Source organism: Nipponia nippon, unplaced genomic scaffold, assembly GCF_047370975.1.
Source record: "Nipponia nippon isolate SJK-2023a ecotype South Korea unplaced genomic scaffold, ASM4737097v1 scaffold_5, whole genome shotgun sequence".
Classification (NCBI taxonomy): Eukaryota; Metazoa; Chordata; class Aves; order Pelecaniformes; family Threskiornithidae; genus Nipponia; species Nipponia nippon.
The window spans coordinates 45748412-45762500 of NW_028262369.1; the positions used below are offsets into that span (position 1 = coordinate 45748412).

Genomic DNA, 14089 nt, shown 5'->3' on the forward strand with positions numbered 1-14089 from the left:
CACAACAGAGTATCATCCTTCCACAGGTAACGGACAGGTACTGCCAGTGGACTTCATTTACATTTGCTGCCAGCAGCAGAACAGCAACATTCCTGAACCTCGAGTCCCATTCCACCCTATGTAGCAGTACGCTACAAGACAGGTTCTTCTTTGTGCTCCCCTCCATTCGATCTGTAATTCCTATGCAACCTGCCTCTCCTCTGCCCCCATCCCAGACCCGTCCCTTCTCTATTTTTGTCACTTCATCCCATTTTCTCCATTCACACCATTGCATCCTATTCCCAGCCAGCCTGAGTTATCCCGCCAGGCCCTCTCCCTATTGGGCAGCCAGTTTGTCTGTCCCTAGGATCCTTGCCCAGTCTGTCCTGTTCTCTGGCACCACACTACCTCTCCTCTAATCTCACTGTGCTCGTGTCCAGTATTGGGACTCCCATTTCATAGCTTCCCAGTCCATTACTCTTACACTCATTCTCTTACACTCCTCAGTCTCTACTGCCTTGTGCCGTAACTTTCCCGTCTACCTTCTCAAAAACTGCTCACCAGCTAGTCCCTGTCCACTTGTCTTCCCTATTCCCAGTCAGATCCTCTCTCTCTCCCCCCCCTTGAGGATCACTTAGCTGCTTGTCCCAGACTACTCTTCTGTCTGCCTAGTCTTTTGTCTTCTTCACATTTATCTCAGCTTACTCCCTTCCCAGTGCTGTTAGAAAGAATAAATACCCTCTGAGAGAGAGGAACACTTCAGCCCATCCAAAGCATCTGGAAAAAGCTGTTTCTGGCAAAGCCATTTCAGTCACCCACACTACAGGTTGAAGCATTCATAGCCACTCAGGTAGGACACAATGCTGTCGGCACTAAGAAATGCAAGAGGTTCACGCAGCTCTACATGTACAGAAATTCTCCACTTGGGCTGCTATGCTCCAGCAATTTCTGTTAAGCACATATGAACTCTTGCGTTAGAAGAATTTGAGTTTAGGTGAGTTTTCATATTTGTAAGAAAAATCCCCTTTCCAAGTTTTAAGTCTCTGTTTCAAGGCACAAGGGGCTCACAATAGTTGAGATATAATGGTTGCTAGATTTTAAAATAAATAGATGAAAAAAACCAACCAAATATACATCTCAGCAGAATAATGTATTTTTCGTTAGCCATCTACTAAATCATACAACATTTTTGGAAACATACACCCTCAAGTGGGCAGCTGGCATGCAACATTTTAGTATGAAATTGTTATATTTTGACAAACTGAAAACATTCTCACACAGCTAAATCTTTGGCAACCCTAACAGCAAACAGAGTTACTGTCCTGCTACACACGTGTGTGCACAGCAAGAATACAGCTTCTCCAACACTGCCATTGAAACTACATTGGAGACATCATCATTGTCCCACCAGCCTTCCAAACATGAATGCCAACTGTCTCCTAGAACTGATAAAGTTGTAAGTCAATGTTTTGTATGATAAAGAGACAGCCAAACAATATAGTCAGTTAATAGCTGAGGGTTTCCCAAAACACTGGGTCATGCCCTGGGAAGGGGTAAACACCTGACCTGCTAAATTCTGACACTGCACCCCTTCCTTACACAGGTGCTTCCCTAACTGCATACTCCCCGAAATCTTCCATTTATCACAGCAAAAGAGAATTATCACTCTTGCAATTAAACAAAGTCAAACAATAGCTAACACGTGCTATCAACATTCATCAGATAATGCCACTGAGAAACCATCTCTATTTCTAGCACATTCCCAGGACAGCAATCCACCAGAATATAGTTTGAAAAAAAAACAAGTGACAAGTTTCCATTCTCAGCAACACAACCAGCTTCGCTGCTGTGAGAATGGTTAATCATGGGCTACTAGCCATCCAGCAACGTGGTTGCTTCACACAGGCAGGAGCAGCACTCTGGGCTGGTAAAGCTGCCAGTGACTGAAGCTAAAATTTCTTCCACTCTTTAAGCCCTTAGAAAACACAAGCTGTCCCGTAAGGCAGCACAGACAATGAGTCAACCCCAGAGTACTGCAAATAAGTTCCAAAAAAACTCATTGCTAATATATTTTGGCATGGGGAGAGGAGGGAGGGTCTGCATCCCAGACAACATGGAGAAGAGAAATTGCCTGATGCAATTTCACACAGTGAAGCCCAAAATATCCACCACTGGTGAAACATTAGAATGATAATCAATGAGAGTTCAAACAAGCCTAAACAGAGCTCCAGCTACTGCAATGAGCAATTTAGATATGCATCAGTTGTCTGGAAAGAAGTGACTATCACTGTATTTTGGCTGTCCTATAAATAACAAGCATGTTTAAGGACAAAGAATTCACTGTTCCCAACTACAGAAACCTGAGATATCAATATGAGCTTCATACTGATGAGAAGTTTTAAAATATTTGTCTTATTTTACCTAGCTAATTACAGTATGGGTTTTTTTTATTTAAAGTTGAAAAAAATACACACAAAAAGTGTTCTCTGAAGAGTTGGTGAAGTCCCCAGGTGACCTCTTGTAGAACTCAAATTACTTTCCATCTATCTTGAGAAAACTGCAAACATATTTTCAATTTTTTAGACGAAAGTTTTCATGCTTGTTGCCAAAACATGATTAACTTCCTTAAGATCTATATGACAGTTTAAAGTTTGCATTTTTTTGTGTGTGCTAAGATTATTTGCCAGAAAAACTAGAAATATCTGCAGAAATGAAACAAACCTTGAAGTTTCTTGCCAATTTAAAAAACTAACCACAACATTTTAGCGTCTTGTAACATCCCTTCTTACAAGCCTAATAACTTCATATTTAATCTTAAATAATATGGTAATTATTCTGCAAAACAGTTCAAATTCTCTTGTTTCAATATCTTCAGCACAGACTTTACTAACTAGTTCTTTTTACTGAATCATTATAATGTATTTTCTTGATTAATGCAATGAGTAGATTCTTCTTTATTTATGGCATTTTCTTCATCCAATATATTAATTGTTGCCTTAAAAAAAAAATCCCAAACAAAAAAAAAAAGTCCACAGAACAATATTCGCCCTGTCACTGTCTGTGGTGGAGGAGAACCATGACTAATAGGAAAAGGGATCAAGCCTCAAACCTGCTTTACAACATATTTTTGTATTGCAAAAGAAGGTGGTATTACAAGGTAACAACAGGAGTTCTCATGAACTACCCTTAGCTTTAGTAGCCATGTACTATCAACACGTTCCATAGTAGAGACCACAGACACCAACAAACAACAGACCATGAGCAACTGGGAACTAGCACAATAGTTACTAATTATTTACTTGTAGAATCTTCGATGCAATAGTATCCAGCAGCCTAATTCACAGATACAGAAAAATGAAGAATTTTTCCTTCTTTCACCGTCCCTACACAGGGGTCATGCAGTACTGAGGTACATATTCTAGTGCAAAATCAACTGTAAGTCAAATGCAAGTATTTCCCCCTCACTGATAATGTTTGCCTCTCAGTATTACTGACATGCCACATCCAAGAATTCTACCAGGCCATTAAAAGCTGTAAGATAATCCTCAATTTTGGATCCTCCTACTTTTGAGAATGGAGGCTGTACTGAAACATCTCCCTGTGACACAGGTAATTAAAAAAAAAAAGTAAAGTGGATTAACTCTTGTGTATGTACATACATAAATACACAAAGAGAGAGAGAACACGTGAGATACCTCTGATTTCATTATGCGATTTGCAAAATCCAATGCACAGCTGCCTTTTTTTTTTTGGACATACAGCAGATTGTATGAATTCTATTAGAATCCATGTGAATGCACAAAGTGATTTTCCTCAGTTGTCTACTCAATGGGGACAAAGAAAGTATTATTCACAGGTAACAAGAGGGATGTTATAAAAGCTGGGCAGCAAGGATGTGGTTCATTAAGGGAAGAACTAAAGAATTCATTAAGGTGCACTGTGAGGCACAGCAGCTTTGCAAGAATTCTCTGATGTGCCAATAATATGATAACAAATACCCGAGTAAACTAGTTATGTAGTTTTTCCTCACATTAACATTGGTTTAAGCATCATTCAAGCTGTGGACGTTTACAGTTTCAAAAACATGCTTGATCCTTTCTAGAAATCACACAACAAGCCTGGTACCCAAACACTCTTCTGGGAGTACCTCAACATCTTCCGACAAACTTAGAACAGCATTCTAGCAAGAACACTGGAAAGCATGGTTTGTTTTAATAATACAGCATAGTTATTTACCTTAGTAGTGTGACAGGCAGCCATTCTGCTAGGAAATTTCCATACCATCACCTATCATTTATTTTTCAGGCAATTCTTAAAATACTTCTTTAAGAGTACACTATATAACTGATGTGCCCCACATTCAAACTTATACTGCCCTAGTAGTCTACCAAATCATTTCCTCCACCAGCAGCATGAAGACAGAGTGCATTGTGACACCTCATACATATTTAATAATAGCCTGATAGGCTGTCATTAACATCAAACAGCAATCTAAGTTTGCTACATTAAACATGATCCCTGTGTTAAGAGGACAATCACACAATGCCTCCAAGATTGAGCCTGTAAGAAATACCCACCAACTTGGACAAGGTGTAATGAGGCCAACTGCACTGAAGCCATTATTCACACATTGGATTTAGAATGGGGGGGGGGGGGAAAGCAGGGGGAAAAAGAAAAAGCTTCAATGGGTCATAAGACCAGACATGCCATAAGGCAATCTGTCACAGAGTACTCATATTAATAACTGTTGTGTCAAAACTGAACATTCAAAAGAAAAGACAAACCTTCCTTTATGTTTTATGAAATGTAAGCCCACAGAATTAATAATTCATGAGATGAAGAAAAATATCAGATTTGGATATAAATATTAACAGAACGCTGTCAACCTGTTTAGAACCAAATTTTGACTGTCCTACCTTACAATTATCAATCTAGATAGTCTTCAAAAGCTCAAAAAAATAATCAGTATGAAAGTCATTAATGAAGAAATTAACATTCTCTATTCATGTAGGCCCTAAGCAAAACAGCAGAACTCTACTCTGTGCCCGGCTGTTGCTGAGCTAATTGACTGGCATTATTTGTTCCCAGAGTTACGCTGTGTTGACAACAATAATGTTGGTGTGCACAGAAGAAAGTACGCCAAAGGGACGTACTAAAATCAAGACTGGGTGGAAAAAGCGTAGGAAAAGAGGGGAAGTAGTTGTCAGATGACAAACAGATAAAAAAGCTAGTTAAAAGTTCACATACATTTTGGAATACAAAGTTTATATGATGAGTCTTGGATAAATTTTTCTGATTAGCTAAAGAACGGGCATTTAAAAACTACAAAAGAAATCAATTAACCCATAATGCACAACCACATATCAATAAGTTCATTGTATGTGATTTCAACCAAATATGAAATATATTTTCGGAATATTTGTTAGTCTCAAGATAAAGAAGTATTTAACTAGACCTATAAAACGATGCAGTTATTTGCATTTTAATCTTTATTGTGTTTGCTAAAGTGGTTAACAGTTGAAGTTCAAGATCTAAAAGAAACTTCTGCTTTATGACACCAGCCCCTCTCTGCTTTCACTATTATTATAGAGAATAGAATATTGGAACAAAAAACACAATTATGCCAAAAATCAGGAATGCTGTCAAAATGTATTGTTCTAAATGGTGGCAACAGTGCTATTCTTTATAGTTTTTTTTCTTCTACCCAGCACTAATATAATTTCAGTCTAGTTATGTCCCCATCTGCACTTATATTCTGGCCAACAGTGTTAAAAATACTTACATAAATATCAATATTGGGCATACATTTTAAAAAGTCAGTCTAAACACTCCACTTTTCTCCACAGTTCCTGACATTTTCACTGCATCTCACCCAGCAATAAGCACATAGAATGAAAAGCCAAAGAAGTTGAACGTTACATGCTTTTAATTTTTTTAAAAAAGTTAATTCCTACCTTTATCATTCTAGAAAGATCTCCTGCATCAGCTAATTCCAACACTATGTTCAGTTCATTGTCTTCAATGAATGAGGCATAATATTTAATTACATTTGGATGATTCAGTTGCTAAGAAAGCAGAATAACAACACACATTTTAGTGTAGAGCACATCTTATCTTTTAAGACTGACAAATGAAACATTCTTATTTAGGCAAACAAAACAACCCCTAAAAATCTATTTCACTATGATACAAAAAGTATACACTTATGAGAAGCATTTACAGATAAACATTTTGCAAGAACATGACGGCATTTTAGGATCAACATGACAACTGACATTGCAATTTTAGAGGAATCTTGCTTCAACGTATTTATGCAATAGCACACTGAATTTATCTGAAACAGCAAAGTCAATTTTTAAAAACCAGTATTTTACTGTACCTAAGACAGTTATTTACAATACTGTGGCATTTTAGCAGAAACTTCTACTTGAAAAGTTCCCCATTTTTCTATAGGATTTACTTCTCAAGGTTAATTTTTAAAGCAATGATAATTAAAAAATTCCTTAAGTGAGGCTTAGAAAAACTCTACACAGACAATAGTGGACACCTCAAGTACATTTATGGAAAACTTAATATACTTTGATGATGGCTGCACATTTTTTAAACAAATCTTTTACCTTAAGAAGATCTATTTCTTTGATGCAGTCAGCACGGGCTTTGGCATCCATTAAATCAAATATCTACTCAGAAGAGATAAGACATTTTTATTAAGTGACAAAAATATAGCAAATTGAGTGATCATTATCATCATTTCATAGCATCCATAAAGCAACTTGAGTTATGTATGTCATGGCAAGACATAACATTGTGTTAAGAAATATTCCTGATGCTCTGATGTACTGACTCACTCCTATATCGATTCTTTTAGCCTCCTTGTAGGAAACAAGTCCATTGTAAGAACAAGTTTTCCAATTACTTAATTGCCACCTCCGCATATCTGTTCAAACCCACAGCAATTATTCAGCACATTTCCTTCAAGCTGGTTCTAATCCAAACGTCAGCTTCCTCTCCCATTCCTGCTACACCATTATCACAAACGGATTCTTTCTAGTACTGAGCATACCTTTTTTCCCCCCTAGTCTCTTGCTACAGTCTTCCTTTTCTATTCTAAATAATGCATACACTTTTACTTTCTCTCTCAGGATCAAAACTTCATTGTCACCTCCAATTCCTTCTCTCCCATTTCCCTCCCTTCAGCAAGCAAAGAAGTGATTTGGGTTTTGTAATTTGTTTTACTAGAGAACTTTTTTCTAAGCCCTCATCTGTCACCTTGACTTTTACAGCCTTTTACAGTTAGACATCTCTGCTTTTCATTTTTTTCCCACCTCCCACCTGCTCCAAATTACTTCGCAATGTATCTCATTTTTGCCTCTTCCAGTTAACCACATTACTCTTTTTTGTTTGGAGCTATTTATTGTTTTTGTTTGGAGTTATTTTTTACTGCCATTAGAGTCCTTGTCCATGTTCTACACATCTATATTTGATTAATATCTTCTTCTTTTCACGCCTTTTTTACCACTTTCGGGTTCCCTTCTCGCTTCACTTTCTCAGATGTGCATCTCCATACACTGCCACCGACTACTCCCCTTAGAAATGACCAAAATATTACTTCTTCAAGGAACTCTTCCTCTCTCATTTGCCATTACTTTCTGAATTTAAAAAACAAAACAAAAACCAAAAAAACCACACAACCACTCATCAGCTTCTGTGTGGTCTGCCTATCACATTTTGAGCTATCCAGAAGAATAATAGAGACGTACTATGAGTTTTAGTAATTCCCACAGCATTTATGAGATTACATTTTCCAGTTACATCTTTTCAACACACATCATCTCTTTTTAGATAGTCTCCAGAAAAAGATGCATTATGTACTGTGAAGATCACTGGTACCTGGTTCCCTCAGCTCAAAATTATCAAAAGCTCAACAGCTGACAGCTTCCATTTCAAATCTTGCCACCAACCCCAGCAATAAAAATAAGGATTAACAGCACTTTGAGTACTGAATGTCTGCGAAGAGGTCATCTCTTAAACTGACTGCGTAACTGTCCATGTGAATCACACCTTCTTTCGCTCTCCCCAAGGAAGTCCACATATGATCTGCTAAACCTCATCTTAATTTTCTATACCAGTATGCACAGTAAGTTTGTCATTCCTTTAATCAACTGGAAGGAGACGTCTAGAGACTTCATCCATGGAGCACAGTCCTCACAGAGCACAGATGTGCTCTTGACTAGCCACTACTTCCCTTCAGACATTCAATCTTCTGTCTTCAGAGCTGGCATAAGAAAAAACAGCCTGGAGTGGATACAAGATTCACTTTTTGACAAAAAGGACAACTGTAAGTCAAGAACTGAAATGCCAGGCTTATAGATAGTAAGAAGAAAAGGGAGAGGAGGAAAGAAAGAAGAAACCTACTTACCAAGAAAGAAAGGGAATAAACCATCTCACAACTATTTGTATAGTAATGCCAGGATGACGGGAAATAAACAGAGCTAGAAGCCATTATTCAAGGAGGAGACTGTGGGGGACTTAACAGAAACACAGAAGGGTAAGTCACAAGAAAGGAATGCTAACACTAAGAAATAAAGCAATTTCAGATGTAGTAGAAGAAAAGAGTTAGTACTATATACGAAATTACGGGTACAAGTATTAAGAAGTAAATAACACTGATGGAAAAGACAGAAAAGATAGTTCATGAATTAAGGTTGGGAACTTAGTGAAGGAGATGAAACAGCCTGCATCTGTTATAGATCTCAACTCTGAAAGAAAAAACATTGCTCTTCAATCGTTTTGACAATAGACTAAAGTCCTAGTATTTGGTACAGTCATGAAGGACTGTAATGATTTTTCTAGGAAACACTTAGGAAAGTTCAAATACAAGAGGTAGCACATTAACTGAGAAAGTACTGGGAAGGCATGAGACCATAACTGTCTTTCCCTGTAGCCTAAGAGACCAGCAAATGTAAAATTTTATACCCACTCTCCCGAAAACAAGCAATGAAAGTGTGTACTGGGGAGCAGGGAAAAAAGGGGACAGGTATAGGGGCACATCTTGAAGCTATATTTCTGCTAAGTTCTAGATAATAGCAAGATATGAACGTTCCTTGTAAATAGACAGAGAACTCCAAACATACTGGAGAACGTAATCAAAGCTGCAGACAGAATTTTACACTGAAAACTGTACACAAATTATTTACTTGTAACATTTGGAGAAATTACCCAAAGCACAATTTCAAGATGCAAAACCGAGAGTTTCATTGTGTGAAAAAACAGGGCAGTTTGCATCTGTTAATGACTGTTCCAATATGCCAAGAGGCTTATTAACTTACCTATACCAGGCGTGTTTCCCTACACACCTAAACAAGCAAATTTTGCAATCAAATTTTTTTATAAGCTCTGTCTCTGATAGGTACATAAACCAGTACTTCTCATGGGGAATAACAAAACAACAAAAACAAAGTCCTAGACTAGGACTGTGAAAGATCTAGGATCGAGGCACAGGAAAGAAAGACAGCATTTTGTTTGTGTATTCTGGCTGGTATTCCCAGTACTTCTAATTTGTTATTAAACAGCCTGGAGTAGACTTAGACCAAGCAGCTCCTCTCATGAAAAGACAGACTTAAGTTTTATAAACATGACTCCCTATACTTTTGCCACACTTGATACGGCAGAGTGGCAAATTTGTCACAGCTTCAGCTAAACTGAGTATTTCAAACATTACCTGAATAAAATAAAGTAAGACAGAAAAAAACTAGTCTTTTTTAATCCTTGCAAACACAAAGACAAACAATCCAAAGATTTACTGTATATCATTCTTGAGGTCCTCCAGTAGACTTTGGTCCAGATTTAACCTCAAAAGACTATAAACAGCATTTCCCAGAAATCCAGAATTTCAGTTTCACAGACATTAACCTCCTCCAACAATAAGATTGGAAAAAAACCCACAACCCAAAACAACGATGACAACAACAACAAAAAAATCAGTCAGTCCATGGCCTCTGAAGAACCTCTGCCCTATCGTACCAGATTCAAACAGCTTGCAGAGATTTTCTTTCTGAATAGATTATCCTTCCATTTTGCCAAACTGCTGTAGTTCGGATCAGAGGCCCCTAGTGTAATAAGCCATGTCAGCTCACAAGGAGGCAACTGTAAACACGAGAAAACCTCCATGCTTCATCACCGGAAGATGACTCAACACTGCAGAATGTCTGAAAAATGGAAGCTGCAATGAAAGATTTTAAGAGCTTAAGAACATCCTTTCAAGTGCATGTCAAAATTACACATGGCACCTGGCAGCGATCAGAAGGCTTGTTTTGCAGGAGCTGCCGCAGACCAGACAACCACGCAGGAGAAGCTGTCCTTCACCTGTGGTTTACTACAGACTGGCCAATATGAAGAGATGTCAGTACTTCCATCACAACTGTAACAGCTTATAGCTTTGCAAGCAAACTAATTCCACCTTCGGCTACTGTTACTCAGCAAGCCAACCTGAAAGGTCAGCTTATGCTCCCCCTCTCTAGCATGCATGTTGCACATAGATTTATCTCACACACACACAATTTGTAGCCCTATAAAGACAGTACTGCCGTTGCTATTAGCAGACCACAGGCCTCAGACTGCCTCAGAAACATGAGGCCTAAAGAATTGCCACATTTTCACTGGACTTCCCTTGGCCTGAACTTATTTTTTTAGCTTGGATTTAGCTGTAGCAGCACATGCTTTGCAGTTGAGAGACTTAACTGTAATGAAGTCATTACAGTCAGATGATTTGTGTCTAACTTGGTTTTAGATTCAGCTCAGCTTTGTGCAACTGCACGGCCTTAAGGAAATTATAGCACATACAATAAAGGTCTAAAAAAACCAGTGTGATTAACATCGACAAACTTTTGGACCAACACAAAGCATTAGTAACTGACTCCTTGAAAGCACCCAGTGTATCCCACGTAGAGCCACCACCAGCATCCTCCTCCCAGCAGAGCTCAGGAAAATGGAGGGGTGAGCCTGAACGGGGTCGACGTGAAGAAGTTTGTGCACATCGACTATTGGGAACCAGCAGTAATTAGACTACAAGTGCTAGCATCACTGTAATTGGCTAACAATAAAACCTGCTGCATTTTGATTAGACTGCTAGAGCATTAATTAGACTAACAATAAATTCTAATTCTTGACTCCATTTATGAGGTCAGGATCACAGGGTAATTCAGGTTGGAGGTGTGTTTCTCTAGTCAGCACAAATTGCACAGTGTATACACTCTTATTTAAAATTCTAATTATTTTTCCTCAATTTCTATTTTCAAGGACTATAATAAGATTAACATTTCTACAACGGAATTATGTTTGCTGTGGAAAACCTAATAATAAGCAAAAGTTATATTACATGTGTTTACGATGTGCCAGTTTTCATGAACAGTGTAATCAAAAAATCTCATTGCGGTAAGCACTATACCTTAGCAATTACTGTGAAATTTCTGGAAACAATTAGGCAAATACAGCTGAAGAGACTTAAGAGAGCATTTTAAAAGCCCTTAGCAATTTTTCTTTCCATTTAGCAAGAACACTAAGTGAAATAAAAAGTCCATTTTTAATTCTCAGTTTTTCATCTCCCGCTGCAATCAATAGCATACAAAGGAAGAACAGAAGGACAAGCATACATTGATACTTATTCCAAAATACTCCCCTCCGTGCTATGCAACTAAGGGATCTCTGGTAACTTTGAATTGAATCACTTCTCCAGTATCTTCACATGGGCGCAGACTATAATTTCATTCTTTCAGCATTCTAGAAACACCAGTTGTAAGCACTGTCAAGAGATAGCTGTATTTTTAGATTAGTTTCTAAGCTCTTGTAAGATACGGAGCAGGAACTGTTCCCTATGCAGATGTGTAAACTAAACAAAAAGGCTGCAATACACAAAATCAACTTCCTGAGTAAAGTTTACACACATGCTCACACACGCAACTGGAGCTCCTAGAAGGCTATGTGCATAGCAAGAAGGTTTAGAAACACTTAACCACCAGATGGAAAACATCAGGCCTTAGCTTCTAAGCATATACTGCATCTGATCAATTACCAGCTACCAATTTAACTCATCATCTGAAGTAACATCCCAAGTTGGGAATCTACTTGATTCCTCTCACTCTGAAGTCCATCACTTCCAAGTTTTGCTTTTCAGTATTGGAAAGGATAAAGGTCTTTCTCACCTCACCATTTAAGTGACAATTTGACCTATTTCTGTTTGAACTTCTGTATAAAACTACCAAAAAATATTTCCAAAGCAAAACACAAACATGACTGTGCAACATAAACCTACAGACAGGCAAGCAAAATAAAGACTGGAATGCACATAAATATTAAGGGACATGATACTGCATAGCAACAATGAGCATTAGAGTATTTTGCGACCACAGCACTGTTGTGCTGAGACAATAGTGCTTCATAAAATGTGAAATTACAAATGCTTTCCTAAGATTAATTATCTCTAATTCAGGCCTGAAGTAGCAATCCACTGACAATGCGCAATGAATAATGAATGTAAGTGCTAGATAAAAGGATTCATTGTCTGAATCTCTAACACACGGGTCTCCAATTTTGGAATGAAAGGGAAGGAAAGGTGGAACAATATAAGGCAGAAATGTAATGAATCTGGAATTTTGTTGAAATATGCAGTTTCACATAATATTTTAGATTTTCAGTTGCTAAGGTTTACTTAAAAAATAGCTCATAAAGTGAACTCATACAGCCTTACAGTCACTGACTTTAGATATTTACAACTCTTTTCCCCTTTAAGGATGTTTTGTGAGCATTTATTCCAGTGTCTAGCAGTTGCTTACTTCCCCCTTGGAAGTGACCACTCATTGCTCAAATGCCACACCGTACCTCCGGGTGTTGATGGTTCCGTTGCACGGGTTACTTAGGGTGGCAGTAGTAGAGATGTACTGCTTCTTCCTCAGGCATGATCTTTCAGTATAGTTTGGACCGCAAACTTCACACGTTAAGAAACTCATCTAGAAGCTCTTCAAACTTATACTGCTATGTTCATAGTTTATCTGTGGTTGATCTTTGACTCGAAGCGTAGTTTAGACATTAATGAATGTGGAGTAATGAAGATTTGTTTTTTAATTCTGGTTTTATTTAGGCAATATTTCAACAGCATCTCAGAAACATAGTTCCATGGGAAAAGAGAGAACCTAATTATTATAAATATCACTTCCCTAATTACGAGAAGGCAAACTACACATGGGAGGACGAAGCACAAAGGGTACAATGAGAAGAAAAGACCCAGCAAACTATTTTGTATATTCTGCTGGTTAAATTACTAGGAAGAAAATGCAAATTAAACAGTTTTCACTCTGCTACATATCCTACTGGAAACCAAACCAAGGATACTACTTCTTCGTGTCATCTGGACTCAGCAGCAACTACAAATTCAGGAAGAGTGGTTTCTGTCACCATCTGCTTGTCCTTCCTCCCACAGTATCTTACTGCCACTTGCTTCTGCTCACATTGAGTTCCACAAACATACATTTTGTACATATTAATATAACATTTATCAATATTGTACATATTTCAGCCAAATAAAATTTTAATAGCAGAAAATAAACATTCTTGTTGGAAAGCTTCTAAGAACTCAAAACTGGCAATCCTTTGGAACAAATAATGGCCTGAGATCCAGTAACTCTTAAAGAGAGGATAACTGAAGAATTCTAAGTCACATCAGCCCTTGAAGGTAGAGACAAACATGGGGAACCACTGACCAAATACGTATAAAGCAAACAGCTATACACCCAACCCAGCCAGGAAAAAAAAACAGGGAGGGAGTGGAACGGACACAACTTGCAAGATCAGAGAGGAAGGCACGTAGTAGTTCAGATGTGAGATGAGAAAGGGCAGAAAACGGGAAAGTAGAAGAAAGTCCAGATATCAGTTATGTTACTTAACACAAAGTACAGCATTTAGAGACACTGTCTCAACGTGGAAATGTGGAAAGCAGCACCCATGCACAGGCCTAAAATAGAGAGAATAGAGCCTCTCTTTCATGACAGAAAGAAACATTCCTCTTGTTTCATCCATGCTGAGCTTCCATTAATGAGGCATCAAAAAAAAAAAAGCA

General features: G+C 38.0%; 1 protein-coding gene across 2 annotated transcripts in view; it reads right to left on the reverse strand.

Annotated features, from left to right (window-relative positions):
• The window catches only part of NEK7 (NIMA related kinase 7), a 76075-nt gene that overhangs the window by 39083 nt on the left and 22903 nt on the right, over nucleotides 1–14089 (reverse strand). For both annotated transcript variants that reach the window (XM_087733397.1, XM_087733396.1), the window contains exons 4-5: nucleotides 6597–6659; nucleotides 5934–6044 (exon numbers count right to left, since the gene is read on the reverse strand). In XM_087733397.1, the coding sequence (XP_087589523.1) occupies nucleotides 5934–6044; nucleotides 6597–6659 (174 nt within the window). The remainder of the gene's footprint in view (nucleotides 1–5933; nucleotides 6045–6596; nucleotides 6660–14089) is intronic.